The sequence below is a fragment of the Montipora foliosa genome, chromosome 11 (assembly GCF_036669935.1).
Source record: "Montipora foliosa isolate CH-2021 chromosome 11, ASM3666993v2, whole genome shotgun sequence".
NCBI lineage: Eukaryota > Metazoa > Cnidaria > Anthozoa > Scleractinia > Acroporidae > Montipora > Montipora foliosa.
Window position 1 is genome coordinate 49,685,357 of NC_090879.1, and position 16,463 is coordinate 49,701,819.

Below are 16,463 nucleotides of genomic sequence, written 5' to 3' on the forward strand. Positions count from 1 at the left end.
GAAATAGAAACAGAACCTTTACCACTTTTATGTTATCTTCTAGGCCTCCACCGACACGTGGATCTCCTTCCTGGGGTACCCATTTCTACAAAGTAGCAATAACAATGCAAATAATAAAATATTTAAAGGGAGAGCTATTCTTGGATATCCCCTCGGACTTCCCATCAATAATAATAACTACCTGTATTGATCCAGCAAGGGTATTTTATGCTATTAATTAAACTACATGTAATACAATGATGTTACTATAGAGACATGTCTGTATGTTAATTTATAAGAAAATTCTTCACAGGAAGGACTTTGTACAGAGTCATTTTGAAAAGAGGTTGAAGAACGTAAATTATAAAGAGCCTTTTGGCTAGTAGCTTAGAAATGGCCTACTTGGTATTTTTGGGGGGTCATTTGCATTAAAACAATGGATATTCAGTTCACTTCAAAGCATGATAAAGTCCTAAGAGTAAATACATGCACCCTGCGAGCAGAGCCTCCTTTTGTCTTTTTCTTCACTGAGGAGGAGAAAAGTAGGCTCTGCCCGAATCGCGTCAACTCTTTGAAGCCGCCGCAGGCCGAGCTTCTGGACTAGTCAGTCTTGTTTTCTCTCATCAAACCGGTTATTCCAGTGTGAGCGTCCATTTAGTGACAAAACCGATGGTTATAATTGAGCCCGCTGTACCATGAAAAACCAAGATGGCGGCTAGATCTGGCATATTAGGCTTGGGTTCGAGACTGTATCCTGGCAACATGCAGCGCATATTCAATAAAGATCTTACTCGATTCATGCAGAGCCTTTCTCGAGAACGCCAAAATCGAGCAAGCAAAAGAAAGGCTCTGCTTGCAGGGTGAAATACATGTAACTTTGTTGTAAAGAACCACCCAAATGTATTGCATTATGGGATTGAGAAATAGTCTATTTGTGAATTAGACAAATCAATCTCCTTCATGATACCCCCTGAATCTTGTGCCAAAAGTGTATAATACTGTGGATATAATTTATTGCACATGAAAAAGTGACGTCAGGTTGATCATAAGATAAGGAGCAGTATAGTCAGAGTAAACTACCACCATGCCTTCTTGAGACATGATAGAACTTATCCTCATCTGATAATCCCTAAACCATTCATATTGATGACCCCAAGAATGATGCGATCCAAGGTTCACCAGCAGCATTTCATAACGACAATACCAACTATGACACCAACAACAACGATTGAGACGGAGACTACAACAATGATGATGACAATAATAATAATAATAATAATAATAATAATAATAATAATAATAATAATAATAATAATAATAATAATAATAATAATAAATGGAGGGGCTGTTCAAATGCAAAAAAAAGGAAAAGAATTATGTACCTCAAGGGGTCGCTCAATCGCCTGACCGTTGGTATGCTTTGAGCCAGCAATTGCCTCATCTGTAAAACTATCTGCAGGATGAAGAAAAATAACATTACCACTGTAAGACCAAGTCTAAAAAGAGAAGTGCATTCAATGGTTTGGTACTGTACATGATGTGGTTTTTTTTGGAAAAGAATACTACACAAAGCTACACCATTACATGTCTAGCTTCTAACTCAATAACCAAACAGTTTATTGAGAACCAGCGGTCCCCGTGGTCATCCATTTATAAATATTATCTTGATGCTAAATTTTTCAACATTATTAGTAATATCTTCATTATTCGGTAAAATATAAAAGCCTAAAATATAACCAAAAAAGTGAAATGCAAATTTGGTGGCTTGTGTTGTATTGAACTGTACATGTGAATGTATTTCAGACTGTGTGTGTGGAAATATATTAACAGTAACATTAGAAGGGGTTGTTGAATCTTCTGATGTTGCTGTTTTACAGTGCACGGCAAAGAAATAATCTCATGTCTGTGCCACAGTTGCAAAATTTAATGCTCTAATTCATTGAGGCAATTGAGGTGAGATAAGTCTGCTTCTACAAGGAAAGAATGGTTGAATTACACACATGTTCACGCCAAGTTTTAAATGGAATCTCACCAATTGCAGAATCAGGTTCGTCACTCTTTGTAATGTTGACAGTGACAATATCCTTGAGTGCTATCAACAGATTACTGATCAATCGATCTCTGTTGGGTAAAACCCTCTCATCCTGATGATAATCACATAATTAACAATTAATACTTTTATTGAATAAGGAACAGCTTATCACATCAAATGAAGATGATTCAAATCCACCTATTATACACATACATGTAGTTCAAAGCAAAGTACGAAAAATTGTGTGCAAAGAACTGTGTTTTTGTACTTTGTTTTGTTTTTTCCTCAAGTTACCTAAAAATGATGTGGAAGATTAATCACCAAGTGTAGCGTCAATGCAAAAACCTTTTTAAACTTACAAAAAACTGCTTTTTGTTACATTTACAGTACCACTCAAAAGTAAGTTACCACCCTCTTGCGATACGAGACTGGTAACTTACTTTTGAGCAGTGCTGTATGTGCTTAGTTACCTGGCCTTTAAATGAAAGTGAGGCTGGAGTTGACCTTGTTATGATACTGACCTCCCTCCTTTTCTTGTGTTAACTATGCTGTTCTCATGCAAATTAGTTGGAATTTACATAAGAGCAGTGAGCTCTATCAAAAAAAGGTTAACTCCAGCCCCTCTTTCATTATAGGGCAGGTAACGTAAAATAGTCTATTACCACCCTCTGATTCAAGCGGTTGTCCATTTTGGTTTCATACCTTAATATTCACTATTGCAGAGGGTTGCCAAATTCATGGTTTTTTTCTTATAATATGTAGTACAGTAATATTTATCATTAATGTCTAGAAAACTTTCATAAATGGACACAAGTGAAAAAAAAAACCAATTAATTCAGAAGGTTGAGAAAATGGATACCTCAATAAGACCGTTTGCTGGCTTCCTTTGAGGGATAAGGTGGGCCTCACCCAACGTACAATCAAACTGTTAAGAAATAATAATTATTATCAATGCAAAAATCATTTTACATAATTTTTATGTATTGCACAATAGTTGCATTAGTTTTATTTCATCCAAGTTGTTTTAAACTTTTATGTTCTGTAACATTACAATGAAACTTCTAAGGGTTAGGGTTTATATGATTTTAATGATTAATGATTAATTTAACCCTCTAAAACATCTTGACAACTAAAAGAGTCTATCTATGCTTACAAATGTACTTTTACTGGGTAAACTTAACTTTTGATATCTAACCTTTGGGGAAACAGCTTTAAGAATGCCTTCATAGATGTCACCATTACGCACCACAATACGGGCAATCTCACCCTGATGTATAAGATAAAAAGAATTAATGACATGCTTGATAAAGATCTCACCTCAAAGGGACATAAATAATTATTAATACAAACAAATGTGACCTTGCATGGAAAGATGTACACAAACACTTTCCTGTTAAACAAGCCACGGCGTCGAGTATCCCTTGGTTGCCCGTTAAAACCACATCTCCGAAATGTTTAATTAACGCTTGTGCCTGATCGTTAGTCGTCACCAACAAACAGTTAACCATTAACCAACCTCGTTCCCAGGTTCTCTCTTTTCCTCCCTTGCCGACGAGAAAGAGACCCTGGTCTGGTCTGGTTACATGTCCGCTAAATTTTAGCAGATGACAAACAAATGGTCAAAGGGAGGGGAGGAATGGTAAGGTTTTTGTCTCACTGTGCTTGGGTGGGAAAGAAAAACTGTTGCGATTCAGGGTAGACAAGATAAACACATGTGTATTTGTCATCAAGTCAAAAACACTGTGATGGTCGGAGGTCAAACATCAAGTGGAAACCTCCCACAAACAAAAAAAAGGTTTAAACATCATTGAGTTCAAGTTGTTGCCGTCTTGGAAGAATCTGTTTCGAAACAGAAATCAAGCTTTCCTCACGACGGCAGAGTTAATTTATGGCAGTCCTTTAATCCAAGACAAAACACTGCCCCATCTACTGTGCTGATCTTGCGAAAGACGGTTAAAGAATTCTGAAATCTTCAGAGTAGCGAAAAAAGAAAGTCAGTCTTCATTTCAACGAGTCCGCAGATGCATAGAAATTTCGCCATCAGTTGCTCATACTTTGACCAAGAGCGCAAAGACGAAGGACTCTGCAAATAGTCGATGTTAAGAACTTTGTTTTGAGCCAAGGACTGAGAGTCAACACACCTAACAACCCCACGTTGTTGCACATACGTGCGATAATAGGCTTAATTTAAAGGGACAAATGTGACCTCACACGGGAAAACGTACATTAACGTTTTAACGTTACAAGGACAAAACTAACGGCTAACTAACGGACGGGTAATGGAAGCTAACGGTACCTAACGGTATGCTAACGCTTTTACAGGCACCGCTAACGGTTTGCAAAGTCATGCTAACGCATTGCTGCAAGTTAGTTAGTTCGACTAACAAGCGCTTCGGAAGCAGCTTAAAGCGTTAAAATGGTCAGCTAGTGAATGGCTAGAGGCGTTAGACGGTTAGTGAATAGAATACCTGAAAGCTTTTAACTGTTGGAGGAAGCCACTTATCCGAAAAACTAAACTAAAGTTGAAGCGTAAGCCTAACCGGCGAACGATAAATAATTAAGTGTTGCAGATTTTTAACCCATCGACATCCAAACCGGCCGTAACTGGCCGCGCGCGACGACCCCTGAATTATCGTAACTGGCAACAAACAATCATGGCGGCTTGATCTTAGGCCTCCACTCACTCCCCCTTGGTGAATCTGAATTTTTTTTGTTGTTATGGAGATTTAGGAGGATAATTGACCAATCATTTGTTGTCTTGTGAGCATATTTTGACAGCTGATAAGAGACACAAGGTCCGGCCTTTTGTCCTTTCGATCGCGCGATCACATCAAATTAGACGAAAACAACGGCTGATGCGTGAGGTAACGCATCAAACGATGGGAATATTGCTACTTTTTTTAGGATAAAGGGAGCTTTTATGGTTTTCCTGTAAGAAGAGGGGCTACTAGTGATAGCAATTTTGATTCAGATGGCTTTAAAAGTGGCGAAGAAGACGGTGACAAGCCAAGGCGCGAATGATGACACCGATCCTGAAGAAAAAAGCTCGCTGGAAAAGACCAGCTCGATTATATTCAAGTTCCAGATTTCGTGGAAGCCACTGGCGTTTACTCTGTTTTAGATCATCGTAATGAATTAGATATTTTTCTTAATTTTCATAGGAGATGATCTATGGGAATTAATGGTAACCGGAAAGTAGTTATGCCCGTCAAAAGCTCTTGAATACCTCCGAGCGCACTGCCCGTTTTCATGAAGTAAGCCACGCAGAATTAAAGGCCTTCATAGGGTTTGACGAAATAACTAGAATACATAAAATCCAAAAACATTTATTCACTACAGTTGGGAGTCGCCTTGTGTTGCCGGAGGGAGAAACCGTGTTTCTCGTAATGCTCTTTTTAAGTCGACGAAATCGAGAGTAGCTGATGCCGTAAAAGCACAAAAACATGTCCTTGCAAATTGGTTTCGACTGGTAATAAAATGAGCAACGAGGACTCCTTTTACATCCAATGAACTCTGCTCGGGTGAATGCCTGGATACAGGTTAAAATCACAAGATCAAGCTCAGCACTCGACAAAATTATCAAGGCAGTTGTTAAATTAAACAACACTGTTTCTTCGGTAAACTGTACGGAACTGGACCGTTCTTTGGACCAAGAGTACAACCACAGCTATCTCGCAGAACTTTTTTCACTTTTTCCCCTACTTCCTCAAAATCTTCTCCTTCGTGTTCAATCTCGGCCATCACGTTGTGAATTAAAACTATAAAACTCCGCACTTCCAACATATTTCGCAATGTTATGTTGTCATGGAAATGTTTCGTTTGACAAAAGGACTGGGACTTGAGACCATTTTATTTGCATACTGTGCTGGCGATTCCTTTTGTTGGTTTTTCATAATAAATCAGTGGGTGCAATGAAAACATTATTGTGGCACTGAAACAGCGAATGATTTTACGAGCGACTCCTTTACTCAAGCTCTGCTCTGCGATTGATAAAAATTTATTGTTGTGTTCAGGCGATAGCCACGCAGCGAGATCACTATCGCACTTATTAACTCGATCGCTCTTTCTATTTAAAGCGTTTACATGACTTGTAACTTTGCCCTCCACCTTTTGTTGCCAGGATTGATCTATTTTTGTCAGTTATTCCTCAAAGATAATTTTATATAACTTTTTAGGGTAGCAGCTCGTAGAACACATTCGTAATCATCTCAATGCTTCGTAAAGAAAATACAATCTGGGGCCGGGGTGGCGGAAGAAAGCGCGGCAAGTGTTTAGCTTTTATTCACTTTATTCTCACACTTGTCTTTTATGAAGATAATGCTGGCTAGAACCAAGTTTTCTTTCTGATGTTACTGGACAAAGAATAATATTATACGCAATTAAGAGACAGGAGTAAGGACACGAGTAAGTTACTACGAGTGGTATTTGAGTGCTCCGATCCAAAAGCACTGTAACAGTTACGGTCCTTCTAACCGCTAAATGAACTAACGAATGCTTAATTTTTCTAACGGTTACAAGGTAACCACTAACGCTTTATCCATACTACTAACGGTTTGGTGCAACAGTCTAACGGTTCGGTGAAACCGTCTAACGTTGACTAACGGATTACTAACGGCTGACTGATGATGGCTAACGGCTAACTAACGCTTTCGGCCGTTAAACGTTAAAACGTTAGTGTACGTTTTCCCGTGTGAGGTCACAAATTTCCTCATTTACAGAATAGCCAACCAAATCGCTCTACAATTGCCAGCAATCTCCAAGAGAATGCCCAAGTAAGAAATCTCCAAGAAGATCCCCAGGCTCAGGTTGGTTACAAATAACTTGTTTGTATGCATTATTACCCTTTCAAACTTCAACAGTACTGCTATACGTTTAGTCACTGCCTAATTAAAAAATACATGTAGAGTAATTTGTTTACCACACCAACTGTAAACTAGCTCTAGTTCACCTCAGAGTGACTGCTTAAAATTGTCACAGTGTCATGGTATGAGCTGTCAGTAGCTGATCATGGGTTGTAACTATGGTCTGAGGAAGTCGCAGCCACCCATATTCCTTTGAAATTTTTTATTATTTTCATAGAATTGTCTCAGAAAAATAAAAAGTACATGTATGTAGCATAGAGCTGTTCGCGTGGGAGGTCACAAATGTTCACGGAAGGCAAGTAACTTGACAGAACTTTAGTAAACATTCATCACAGTCACATACAGACTCACAGTAGCTGCAGCAGAGATGGCCAATACACTTAGGGCGTGTTCGATTGACCGTATTCCGAAATAGGAATACATGGAATAGAAGTTAGAAATCCTTCGCTTTTACGGAGATTCACGTTAAATTTGTCAAACAACTGCTAAAATGCTATTTTAAACATATGTATCTTTATTATTCTTGTTGCTTCAAAACGCCAAACATACAGTTTTAAATCATCACTCCACGTATTCTTATTCCGGAATAGGGTAAATCGAACGCACCCTTAGTGTCCATGGTATCAAGACTTCTTAAGAGAAATCTTCTAAGACAAAATTATTGTTCTCTAGGCAGCAGAATTTACAAATGTCATCACTAATTATATAATTTGTGATTCTTGGCAATGTCTTTATTGTTGTAATATACAGTGTAGTGTTGGAAAAGGCTGTTTCTCATTGTGTCCTGCACACCCAGTTTCTTGGAAATATTCCCTCACTGTGCGAGGTGGTCCCACATGAATAATATGTCATATGGCTTGGATATCCACACCCATTTTCATCGCAACGGTAGCAAATACATGTATTACCCTTACTTTGGATGCAGATGTTGAAAGTTCTTTCAGAATTTGTTCTTTAATTGCCACTGTTTGAGGGGCATGGTATTGTGCAAAATGACCTGTTTTCTGGCTTTGCATTGGCACTTGAAGGGTAATAACACTCATCACCAAGTTGCTTTTCAAAGTATTTGAATGCAAAGTACATGATTGTGGTCGGGTAATTTACTTTCTTTGCATTCATGTCTGTTGAACAGAAAAGACAACGATACTACTGAAAAGAATTATAATTCAATGTTGTGTACACAAATGAAAGCATGTAGAACGATATGAAATGTACTAGTGTTCTAGTGGATACTGTATAGATTACATTAGCACTTTCAGCTCGCCACAGGGCAGACTACTAGTACCAAATTTAATTCACCGGCTTCAAGAAGTTATAGAGATGGACGTGCCAATGACTTTTAAGATATTATGTCAAGTTAAAATGAGCCAAAACTACTCTTCAAAATAACAGAAGAATTGGGCATTTTAAAACACTAAAAATGTTTAGCACAAAGATGACAACAAACCAAACAAAAAGGTCATGTTTCCAAACATGTCTTAATTCGTCACGCAACGCTTATCCCACATATTGCAAATTCGAAACATGACTGTTGATCTCGTCGCGGAACACTCGTGCTACTCGGTTCATTTTTCAACACTATTTAAAACAATCTCAGCACAGCAGCGATTTTTGAATTTGCACAGACAATCAGTGGATGCTGAGAGAATTTTATCAGGGATTTTAATAATTATTATTGTGTCTTCTACATGTGTGTTATGACCAACCTGCAGACCTTTAAGCAAATGGAGGCCACGACCATATTTTCATGCCCAGACAATAAATGCTTTTAACCGCTTTAACGATTAGCGGTTTGACACTGCCTTTAACAGAATCCGTTAAACTTTTCTCTCAAGCGTTATAACACTTTTTTGATCCGTTAGCTGTGAGGAGACAGCGGTTAAAGTGTTGAGACAAGCCGTCAGCCATTAAAGTATAGCCATTAGAACGTTTTGAAAAACCATTAAAACTTCTTAAAAGACTGTTAACTGGCCATCAAATATTCGTCCGTTTTCGTCCATTTAACAGAATTTTGTAGGGTACGTTTACACATTCAAGGTTACAAATGTTTAACAGTCTTGTCCTGTAAGTTTGCAACAGGACAAACATTAACATCAAAACAAGCTAAAACTGCAATCATAAGTGAATGTGTGAGGGACAATAATATTACTTTACCTCACAGCCATTATTACTTCATTAGGTAATCTTTTGTTGCCCAAATTACATATATTAGTCCAGGGCAACACCATACCGTCATGACCAAGGTAACCCACTCATTTACACAAATATTGCACATCTGCAGTTTACACAATAATTTCTTTATAATAATAATACTAGTAACAGAAATTTCAAGCTCACGATACAACGTTTTAAAGACATGTTTTGGCATGTCTCATGCCATCATCAGTTTAATGTGTTGTTTCCTTTCCACTGTGGAAAAGGAAACAACACATTAAACTGATGATGGTATGAGTCTTGCCAAAACATGTCTTTAAAAACTTGTATCGTGAGCTTGAAATTTCTGTTGATACTGTTATTGTCACCAAGTTATGGCAATGTTATAAATGATACTACTGTAAAAGACATTTAATATACACCAGATTATGATACTAAATGTTGAACATTATTATTATTATTATTACTGTAACAAAAGTTAAACTGATTAAAAAAGTTGAGGGCACAGATTGTAACCACAAGATCATAATATAACTCACCAAGTTACTTGTCACATGATAAACAATAGCCTTGTTTGCATAAATATCACCGTTACCAAAGCCATCGTCAATCTGAAGAAACATACACCAGCAAAGAACTAAGATGTCAGAAGAGAGTACTTCTAGTTTTAATAAAAGTAATTATCTAATAATATTTACATATGTATTTTCTCATTCAACAATCCAGTTCTGCATCTTCAAGGGAACTGCTCCCAACTGCTTAAAATGAACACATTACTGACTGTTAAAAATAGGAAATCATATGCATATGAGTGTATTTTGTGACTTAAGGGCTTAAGGGCACAAGTGACGTTTAGAAAATTTTCAAAATTACACGAGACGTATGTGAGTGCAATTTGAGAACTTTCAAAACACCACAAGTGACCATAAAATTAATCACAAAATGCACGGACAAGAACATACGCTTTTATATATTTTTTTATATACATGTACTCAACAAAATCTCTCCATTGCTTTGTTTTCATAGTGCTCAACTTCCATATTGCACTCTATAACCTCTTTTGCACTCCATAACCTATTTATGCATACATCAATGCGATATTTTGTAGAGTCTCTGTTTATGAGCCAGAAGGCCCATCAGGCCAACTCTTATCTTCGGTTTCCATAGCATGAAGAGACTAGGAGTATTTCTACTCCCCCCTGGATGGGATGCTAGTCCATCACAGGGTTACCACCAGCATTTCGCCGGCACCCATTTCTACACCTGGGTGGAGAGGGGCACCGTGAGAGTGAAGTGTCTTTCCCTAGAACACAAAACAATGTCCCCGGCCAGGACCCGAACCTGGACCACTCGATCCGGAGTCGAGCACTCTAACCATGAGGCCACCACGCCTCCCACATTTTGCCGGTAGAGTACATGTATATAACAACTGTCATTAATATTATATACCTGTACCTCTCAGAGAGTACATGCATGCTAGTACATGTATCAGCCTTCTAAAAACCGGCCGGTTGACGGCTCAATGAGCCACCTCCTTAAAAGGCTTGACCGTCTCCTTCGAGTCAGAAGATATCAGACACAACCCACTAATTTTTTAGCTCTAATGTAAAGTCACTGGAGATATTTTAAAAGCTTGAAAAAAGCTGGTTTGACATACAAATTCGTTGTGCATATGAAATGTTCATTTACATGTAACTAGTATTTTTTATCAGACTCCATGCTATTGTCAAGTCCATAATTATGCGAAATTTCGTCACTTTAAATCCCCTAGATTGCACTAAATTGCATCTGTGAGTGTCTAAATTTTAAAAATTCCCTAGGGGAGCATGCCCCTAGAAGCTTGCGTCCTTTGGGCACTTGCTTGGGTGCCTTTAGCCCCAAAACAGTCTCCACTTTTCTTATGACCTGTTCCCCAAAAATATTTTGAAGGCTGATGTATGATTTCATTTCTGATGTAGTTACGGTACATTGCAATTTAACTTACACGCGGTTAAAAGTGAGGAGCAAGTGTTGGCAATGTCTTGGATTAGTTATCTTATGTTTTGGCTAGCAACGATTGTGCTTATTTGCAGTGCAAGCATTCAGCGGTTTTGGTTGCTAGGTTTCTCTTTTTGCAGCAGTCAGCAATCTTACCACCATGCTTGCAGCGTAGCAGTAGTTGGCGTATCACTGCATGGTTAGCGGAGAGTTTTTGTTGTCCGGTGCAGTTACTAGATTTCATGATTGTATCATCTCCCCCTTCCCTTCCCTTATGGATCTTGTTACTACTATAGGGGTGGTTGTTAGTTTTATTATTACTATTATTTTACATCTTTTAAGTCTTGCCATTTTTAACTTAAGGTGCCAAGTTCAATCCATGAGCCTTGGGCAGTCATAAGTCTGCTGGATTACTTGATGGATAGGGTCCTCCTAAGTACATTGTATGTGAGCAGTTCCAAGGAGGACAGTCTTTTGTAGCTCTTTTGTAGCTTATTATTATTATCATTATTATTATTATTATTATTATTATTATTATTATTGTTTCTCCTAAACTTTCAGTAGTTCACATTTCACAAAGAATATGAGGAATTTACAATTCAAAGTGACATTCTTGACTTAAAATGGACAGTGTGTAATGTGTGTAATGTGTGGAAAGTCAGTTGAATGAACAGACTGCTTTCACGATCTCGCAGTTCTGTGAAATTAGCCATTTCTGGCATTGTCTAATTGTATTGTTGTTGTTATTACTATTATTATTATTATTATCATTATCATTATCATTATTATTCCTATCTTTATTATATTACTATTTGTATTTAAATTTATTCCTCTTTCACTGAAATATCTTTCAGTGCCCTGGTTTGTTGCCGCTGTTCTTCCCCCTCCTCCCCCGTTGGGTACAGGGGCTCGTGGCTGGGTTGTGGATACTGCTGGCCATGTACACTGCAGGTGGTTCTATCTGGGGATGAGTTGGGTTGCATTTGCTGGGCAATGCCAGTGGGGTGATGGGTACCTGACCTCCACTTACAACGAACATTGTTAACTGGGCAATTTAGCAGGCCATACTATTCCGGGCAACCAGGTAAACTTAAATTTTTATTTTTGTTGCTTGATTCAATCACCTCTATGAAAAAAAAATCTTACCAGCCTCAATTGCTAAGGCTGCACTGTAAGTATTTGCTCCTCGCTTTTTTTAAATTGCACAAGCAAAATGCGACTCTTTCCCCTCTTGTAAATTTTTGACAGTCCCGATTTTCACATGAACAAATGCTGACAGCCTCAGGTTTTCTCAAAGATGCTATTAAGTACTAGTGGGCGTCACTCACGAAATATTCTCACAGTTGAACTGGATAAAGGACTGAATTTAAGCTGATTCAAGGGATTCTTTACAGATGTGGTTATAAATGATTTTTCTCAACTAAACTGGTCCCTTTTGAGTTCTTGCTCTCATTCAACTACAAAAACAAAACTACAGACTGGGAAATTTCCAGGGCCATATACAACAGTTCAACCAGAAGTGTATCAGCAAAAATTTAAAGACAAACTTTTAACAGATCTGTGTTTTGTTTTCTTCTATTGCCCCTTTCATGAACAACCATTTCCTTTTTCTCTGTCGCCAATTATTCATCGAGCAAAACAGGTTAATGGATCACATCTAGCCTTACAATTAGCTAATTTTGCTTTTCTTTGACAGTTTCTGTTCTTAACAGTATATCAACTGTCACTGCAAACACAACTGGAGGCAGTAAAAAGTGAAACCATTGGTCAGAAATTTAATATTAACCATGATAATAACAATTAACACCTTCCTACTGGTGATATTTTTGTGAATATGTTTCTTCAGGCAGAGGTTCAATGTGCAGTTTTCTAGTGAATGACTGGAACTGTGCGAAAGAGAAGTGATATTCACAAGTTGTTATCTACCATCAGCAGGGATAAGTCAATATATTCAAACTCTAACAGAACCATCCATTTGAAAATGATGCTGCCTCATGGCCAGGTCATAATTTCAGGAGTTGCAAGTGATACTCACATTGACAAAATTATTGCCCTGAAGTGGTGGACTAGAACTTGGGCGATGATATCTCTGGCCCCTAACAAAAACATAGTCAATTATCACACAAGAAGTTATTGTTGAGTCTAAGGAATGGAAATTCAGGTATAAACAGTAATGACATAACACATTTTAATCAAATGCAATTACAGGCATCACGAATTTACCGGGTTTCGTAAGAATTTCCACAAGGCACCAACATGCAATTAATGGCTTTTAGAAAGTCAAAAGAAACCAAAACAATAAACTGGGATATTTGTTTCAAATTTAAAGGACCGGAAACAGACGATCGGTAAAGATCTACCCGGAGAATGAAATCGAAATGATGTTCTAAAATCAACGTGATCTCAGTCCACTCTACTTTCCCTGAATGTCTGGGAAAAGCTCTTACATATGAAGATTAATGAAGTCATGTAGCAGGCGAACGAAAGAATTCAAAGCTAAAACACAAATTTTGACCGGATAGAAGTTGCCCAGATTGATTGTTCCATGTGCTAATCGATCGATCGATAAATCGTTTACCAAAGGTCCAACGTGGAAAAGAAAAAATCCGAAGAGGCTAAATTAAATTTGTTTTTAGTCTCGTCGTTTCCATCGAAACTTATTATTTATTTTCTTTCCTTGCTCCATTGTTACATTACACGCACTAGCAATTTTCGAAGGCTTGGTAAACTTTGTCTCTAGTGGACTGCGGTTTTTGCCGGTCAAGCTTTTTCATAAAAACACTAACATCGCAGACAATAATTTCCCGTTATGAACATACTAGAAACGTTTCCTTTTCCACAATTCAAGGGATGCTAACTTTCGAACATGTAGATTTCAAACACAGGAAAATAATGTGCGAAAGTTTCTCCAACTTCAAGACAAACTCAAGTATAACTACCTGTTTCCTCCACGAGTACTTTTGCTGTTGCGATGTTTCGGATAACTCATGGTCGAGGGTTGTTTGGTATTCCATGAGTCTCACTGCCCCATAATCGCCTAGAAACGCGTAGAGCGTTGACGATTTCAAACTGCGGAAGGGAAATCTAATGCTCTGAATCGGACATTTACGATTGAAAAGGTTTTTAAGCAGTCATTTAGTGCCGACCGCTTCTATTTCCTTTCCTTTCATAAAATCCTTCGTACCAGAGGCTCCCGCGCTTCACTTGATCCTGTTAAACTGGAGAGAAATTGCACATTAATCAATAAACCAACTGCCCACACCAAAAACAAACGTTCAATTTTGCTAGCCTGGCAGGCATTTCGGGTAAGGAAATCAATATGACAAAATTATCCAATCTATACCGCTGGATGGTACTAAATCAAGCCAGAAGAATATTTTTGAACTCGGACTGAGCTAATGAAACTATAGTAAAAATATTATACGTCCGTCGAAGGAAAGTTAGTTAACGAAAATTGACTGTGAATGTTTTTAAAACCTTAAAATGTGAGACAATTTTGTTCATACTCTTTTCAAAAACTTGCAATGAACAATGATCCAAGAACGAATGGGATAACTGGGGAAGGAAGTCATTTTTTTCTCGAAGTATGATTATGAACAGAAATTCTCATTACCTGCTCGAGGAACTGCATGGGTTACCATGCCGTCCCAGCATGCATTTGGTACCATTAAAAGAAAGAAGGATCAATAGACCCTACCCTCTCCTAGTGAGTGACTTCGAAGGACCTCATATGGATCTTGCAGAAGTGTTTTCGTTAGAAATGAAAGCAGATACATTCCATCGTATTTGTTGGAAAAGCCTAAAGTACAGTAAGGGGCCCAGTTCTCGGCCACTTTTTGTTCAACGTTTATTTTTTGCACCACAAATGAATCTGAATAAAAAGCAATTGCTTCCAAAGGTAGCTTTATTCCTTGTCTTTTGTCCTGCCGAGTTTTGAGTTTACAGCTACTATACTAGTATACTGTGAGCAAGTCGAGGTGACCCGAAGGTAGGTGAATTTGGTTTCCCCGAAAACGTGTTTGTTTACGGCTACTCGAATTACATGGTCTAATTCAAGTTTATATTTTATCCGTATAGGAGGCCCAAATGAGCCAATTCTTGGCATAAAGTGATAAAGCTTTCTGTTAAATATAAACTTTTCCTGGCCTATTTTATTCTTTGACCTAAATTCACTCCTCAATATTTCCTTAGTACTTAGGCTTTTGCGTATTTGCCTATTCTCGGCCATCCTGCTAGCCGTCGACAACACTAAAAAGCGCTCATATTTTTGTATGGAGTTTTCTTGTCGGACCCCGTTTTGAAATACCCAACTCTTTTTTAGTCTAGCTTACTATAGAGCAGTTAAGAGAAAACCTAGGTGTGCCAAAAACGTCCTTTTCTAACACGATACAAAGCTCGTTAAGGATACTTTGTGGTCGAAATATCAAACACAAGCCTTATTAGTGACTTAACAACAAAAATTGGTGATAAAACGTTGTTTATTCCGAGGAATCGAGCGCACTCTTTTGTGGCCGATAACTGGGCCCACGAACGAAGCATTCATTTTCGTTATTACTCGAGAGAAAACAAGTGTGTGAGTGTAAACTGAATGCTTGAAATTTGAAGTCCTTACGGCTATTCCAAGGTCAGAAATACAAGTTTACGTTTTTTATGGCCGAGAACTGGGCCCCATGCTGTTGTAAGACTGAGGATTTATTCAAGACCGAGTTGAGATTTCAGTTCTTTGTAGGGAAAGGGGAATACTTTTTAATTTAAGGGGCATTCGTCGACCAGAAATTGCTGAAAGCAGTTTCCTCTGACTGACAAAGAGAGATGTCCGGTTTAAAGAGAGTTCAGTGACAAAGGAACTAGGGAAATCCGACCGGTTTCCGACCTTTAACGCTGTCCACTTAGAAAGAGTTGACCATTCTCTCATATGAACGTTCATATATCTTATGAGATGTTTTGGTGGGTAGTATCGCTCAGTGGTACTGATGGTCTCCCAGGGGTTTTCGGGAACAAGGGAACATAGCTAATTTGAACCGGGGAACAGGGAAACAGGGATAAAATATCCTAGGGAAACAAGGAACAAAACCCATTTTAGGGATCAAAAAGATGAGAACTAGTTTGAAAGTAATTTCAGGTACAAGGGAACACGAGCAAATTTTCGGGAACAAGGAAACAAGAGCTCCCCTGGGGGCCCTAATTTTTACGAGTTGTGCTGTATTTTGACAAACCCGCTGGGACGAGTCAAAATACAAACAACCAGTAGAAATACTCAGCGATTCTCCACTCAAAGTTATTTATTATCCAACTTTTTCGTACTAAATTTATAGCAATTGTTAACAACCGAGAACATTTGACATAGCGCGGTGCAAATGTCAGCACCTAAACTAGTCAAAGCGGTTCTCTACTGTACAATAACCAAGTGTACAGTGACTAACAGTACAATAACGTGGAATATTTTGAACTCGTTTCGA

General features: G+C 38.2%; 1 protein-coding gene across 2 annotated transcripts in view; it reads right to left on the bottom strand.

Moving 5' to 3' along the window:
• The window catches only part of LOC137975683 (ataxin-2-like protein), a 36,671-nt gene extending 22,479 nt beyond the window's left edge, over nt 1-14,192 (bottom strand). Inside the window, exons 1-8 of one of the 2 annotated variants that reach the window (XM_068822837.1) lie at nt 13,944-14,192; nt 13,040-13,100; nt 9,567-9,638; nt 3,207-3,278; nt 2,871-2,936; nt 2,012-2,123; nt 1,362-1,432; nt 23-85 (exon numbers count right to left, since the gene is read on the bottom strand). In XM_068822837.1, the coding sequence (XP_068678938.1) occupies nt 23-85; nt 1,362-1,432; nt 2,012-2,123; nt 2,871-2,936; nt 3,207-3,278; nt 9,567-9,638; nt 13,040-13,100; nt 13,944-13,993 (567 nt within the window). In that variant the 5' untranslated portion in view covers nt 13,994-14,192. The remainder of the gene's footprint in view (nt 1-22; nt 86-1,361; nt 1,433-2,011; nt 2,124-2,870; nt 2,937-3,206; nt 3,279-9,566; nt 9,639-13,039; nt 13,101-13,943) is intronic. The other variant, XM_068822836.1, reaches the window with a different exon arrangement.
• Nucleotides 14,193-16,463: the final 2,271 nt, after the last annotated feature.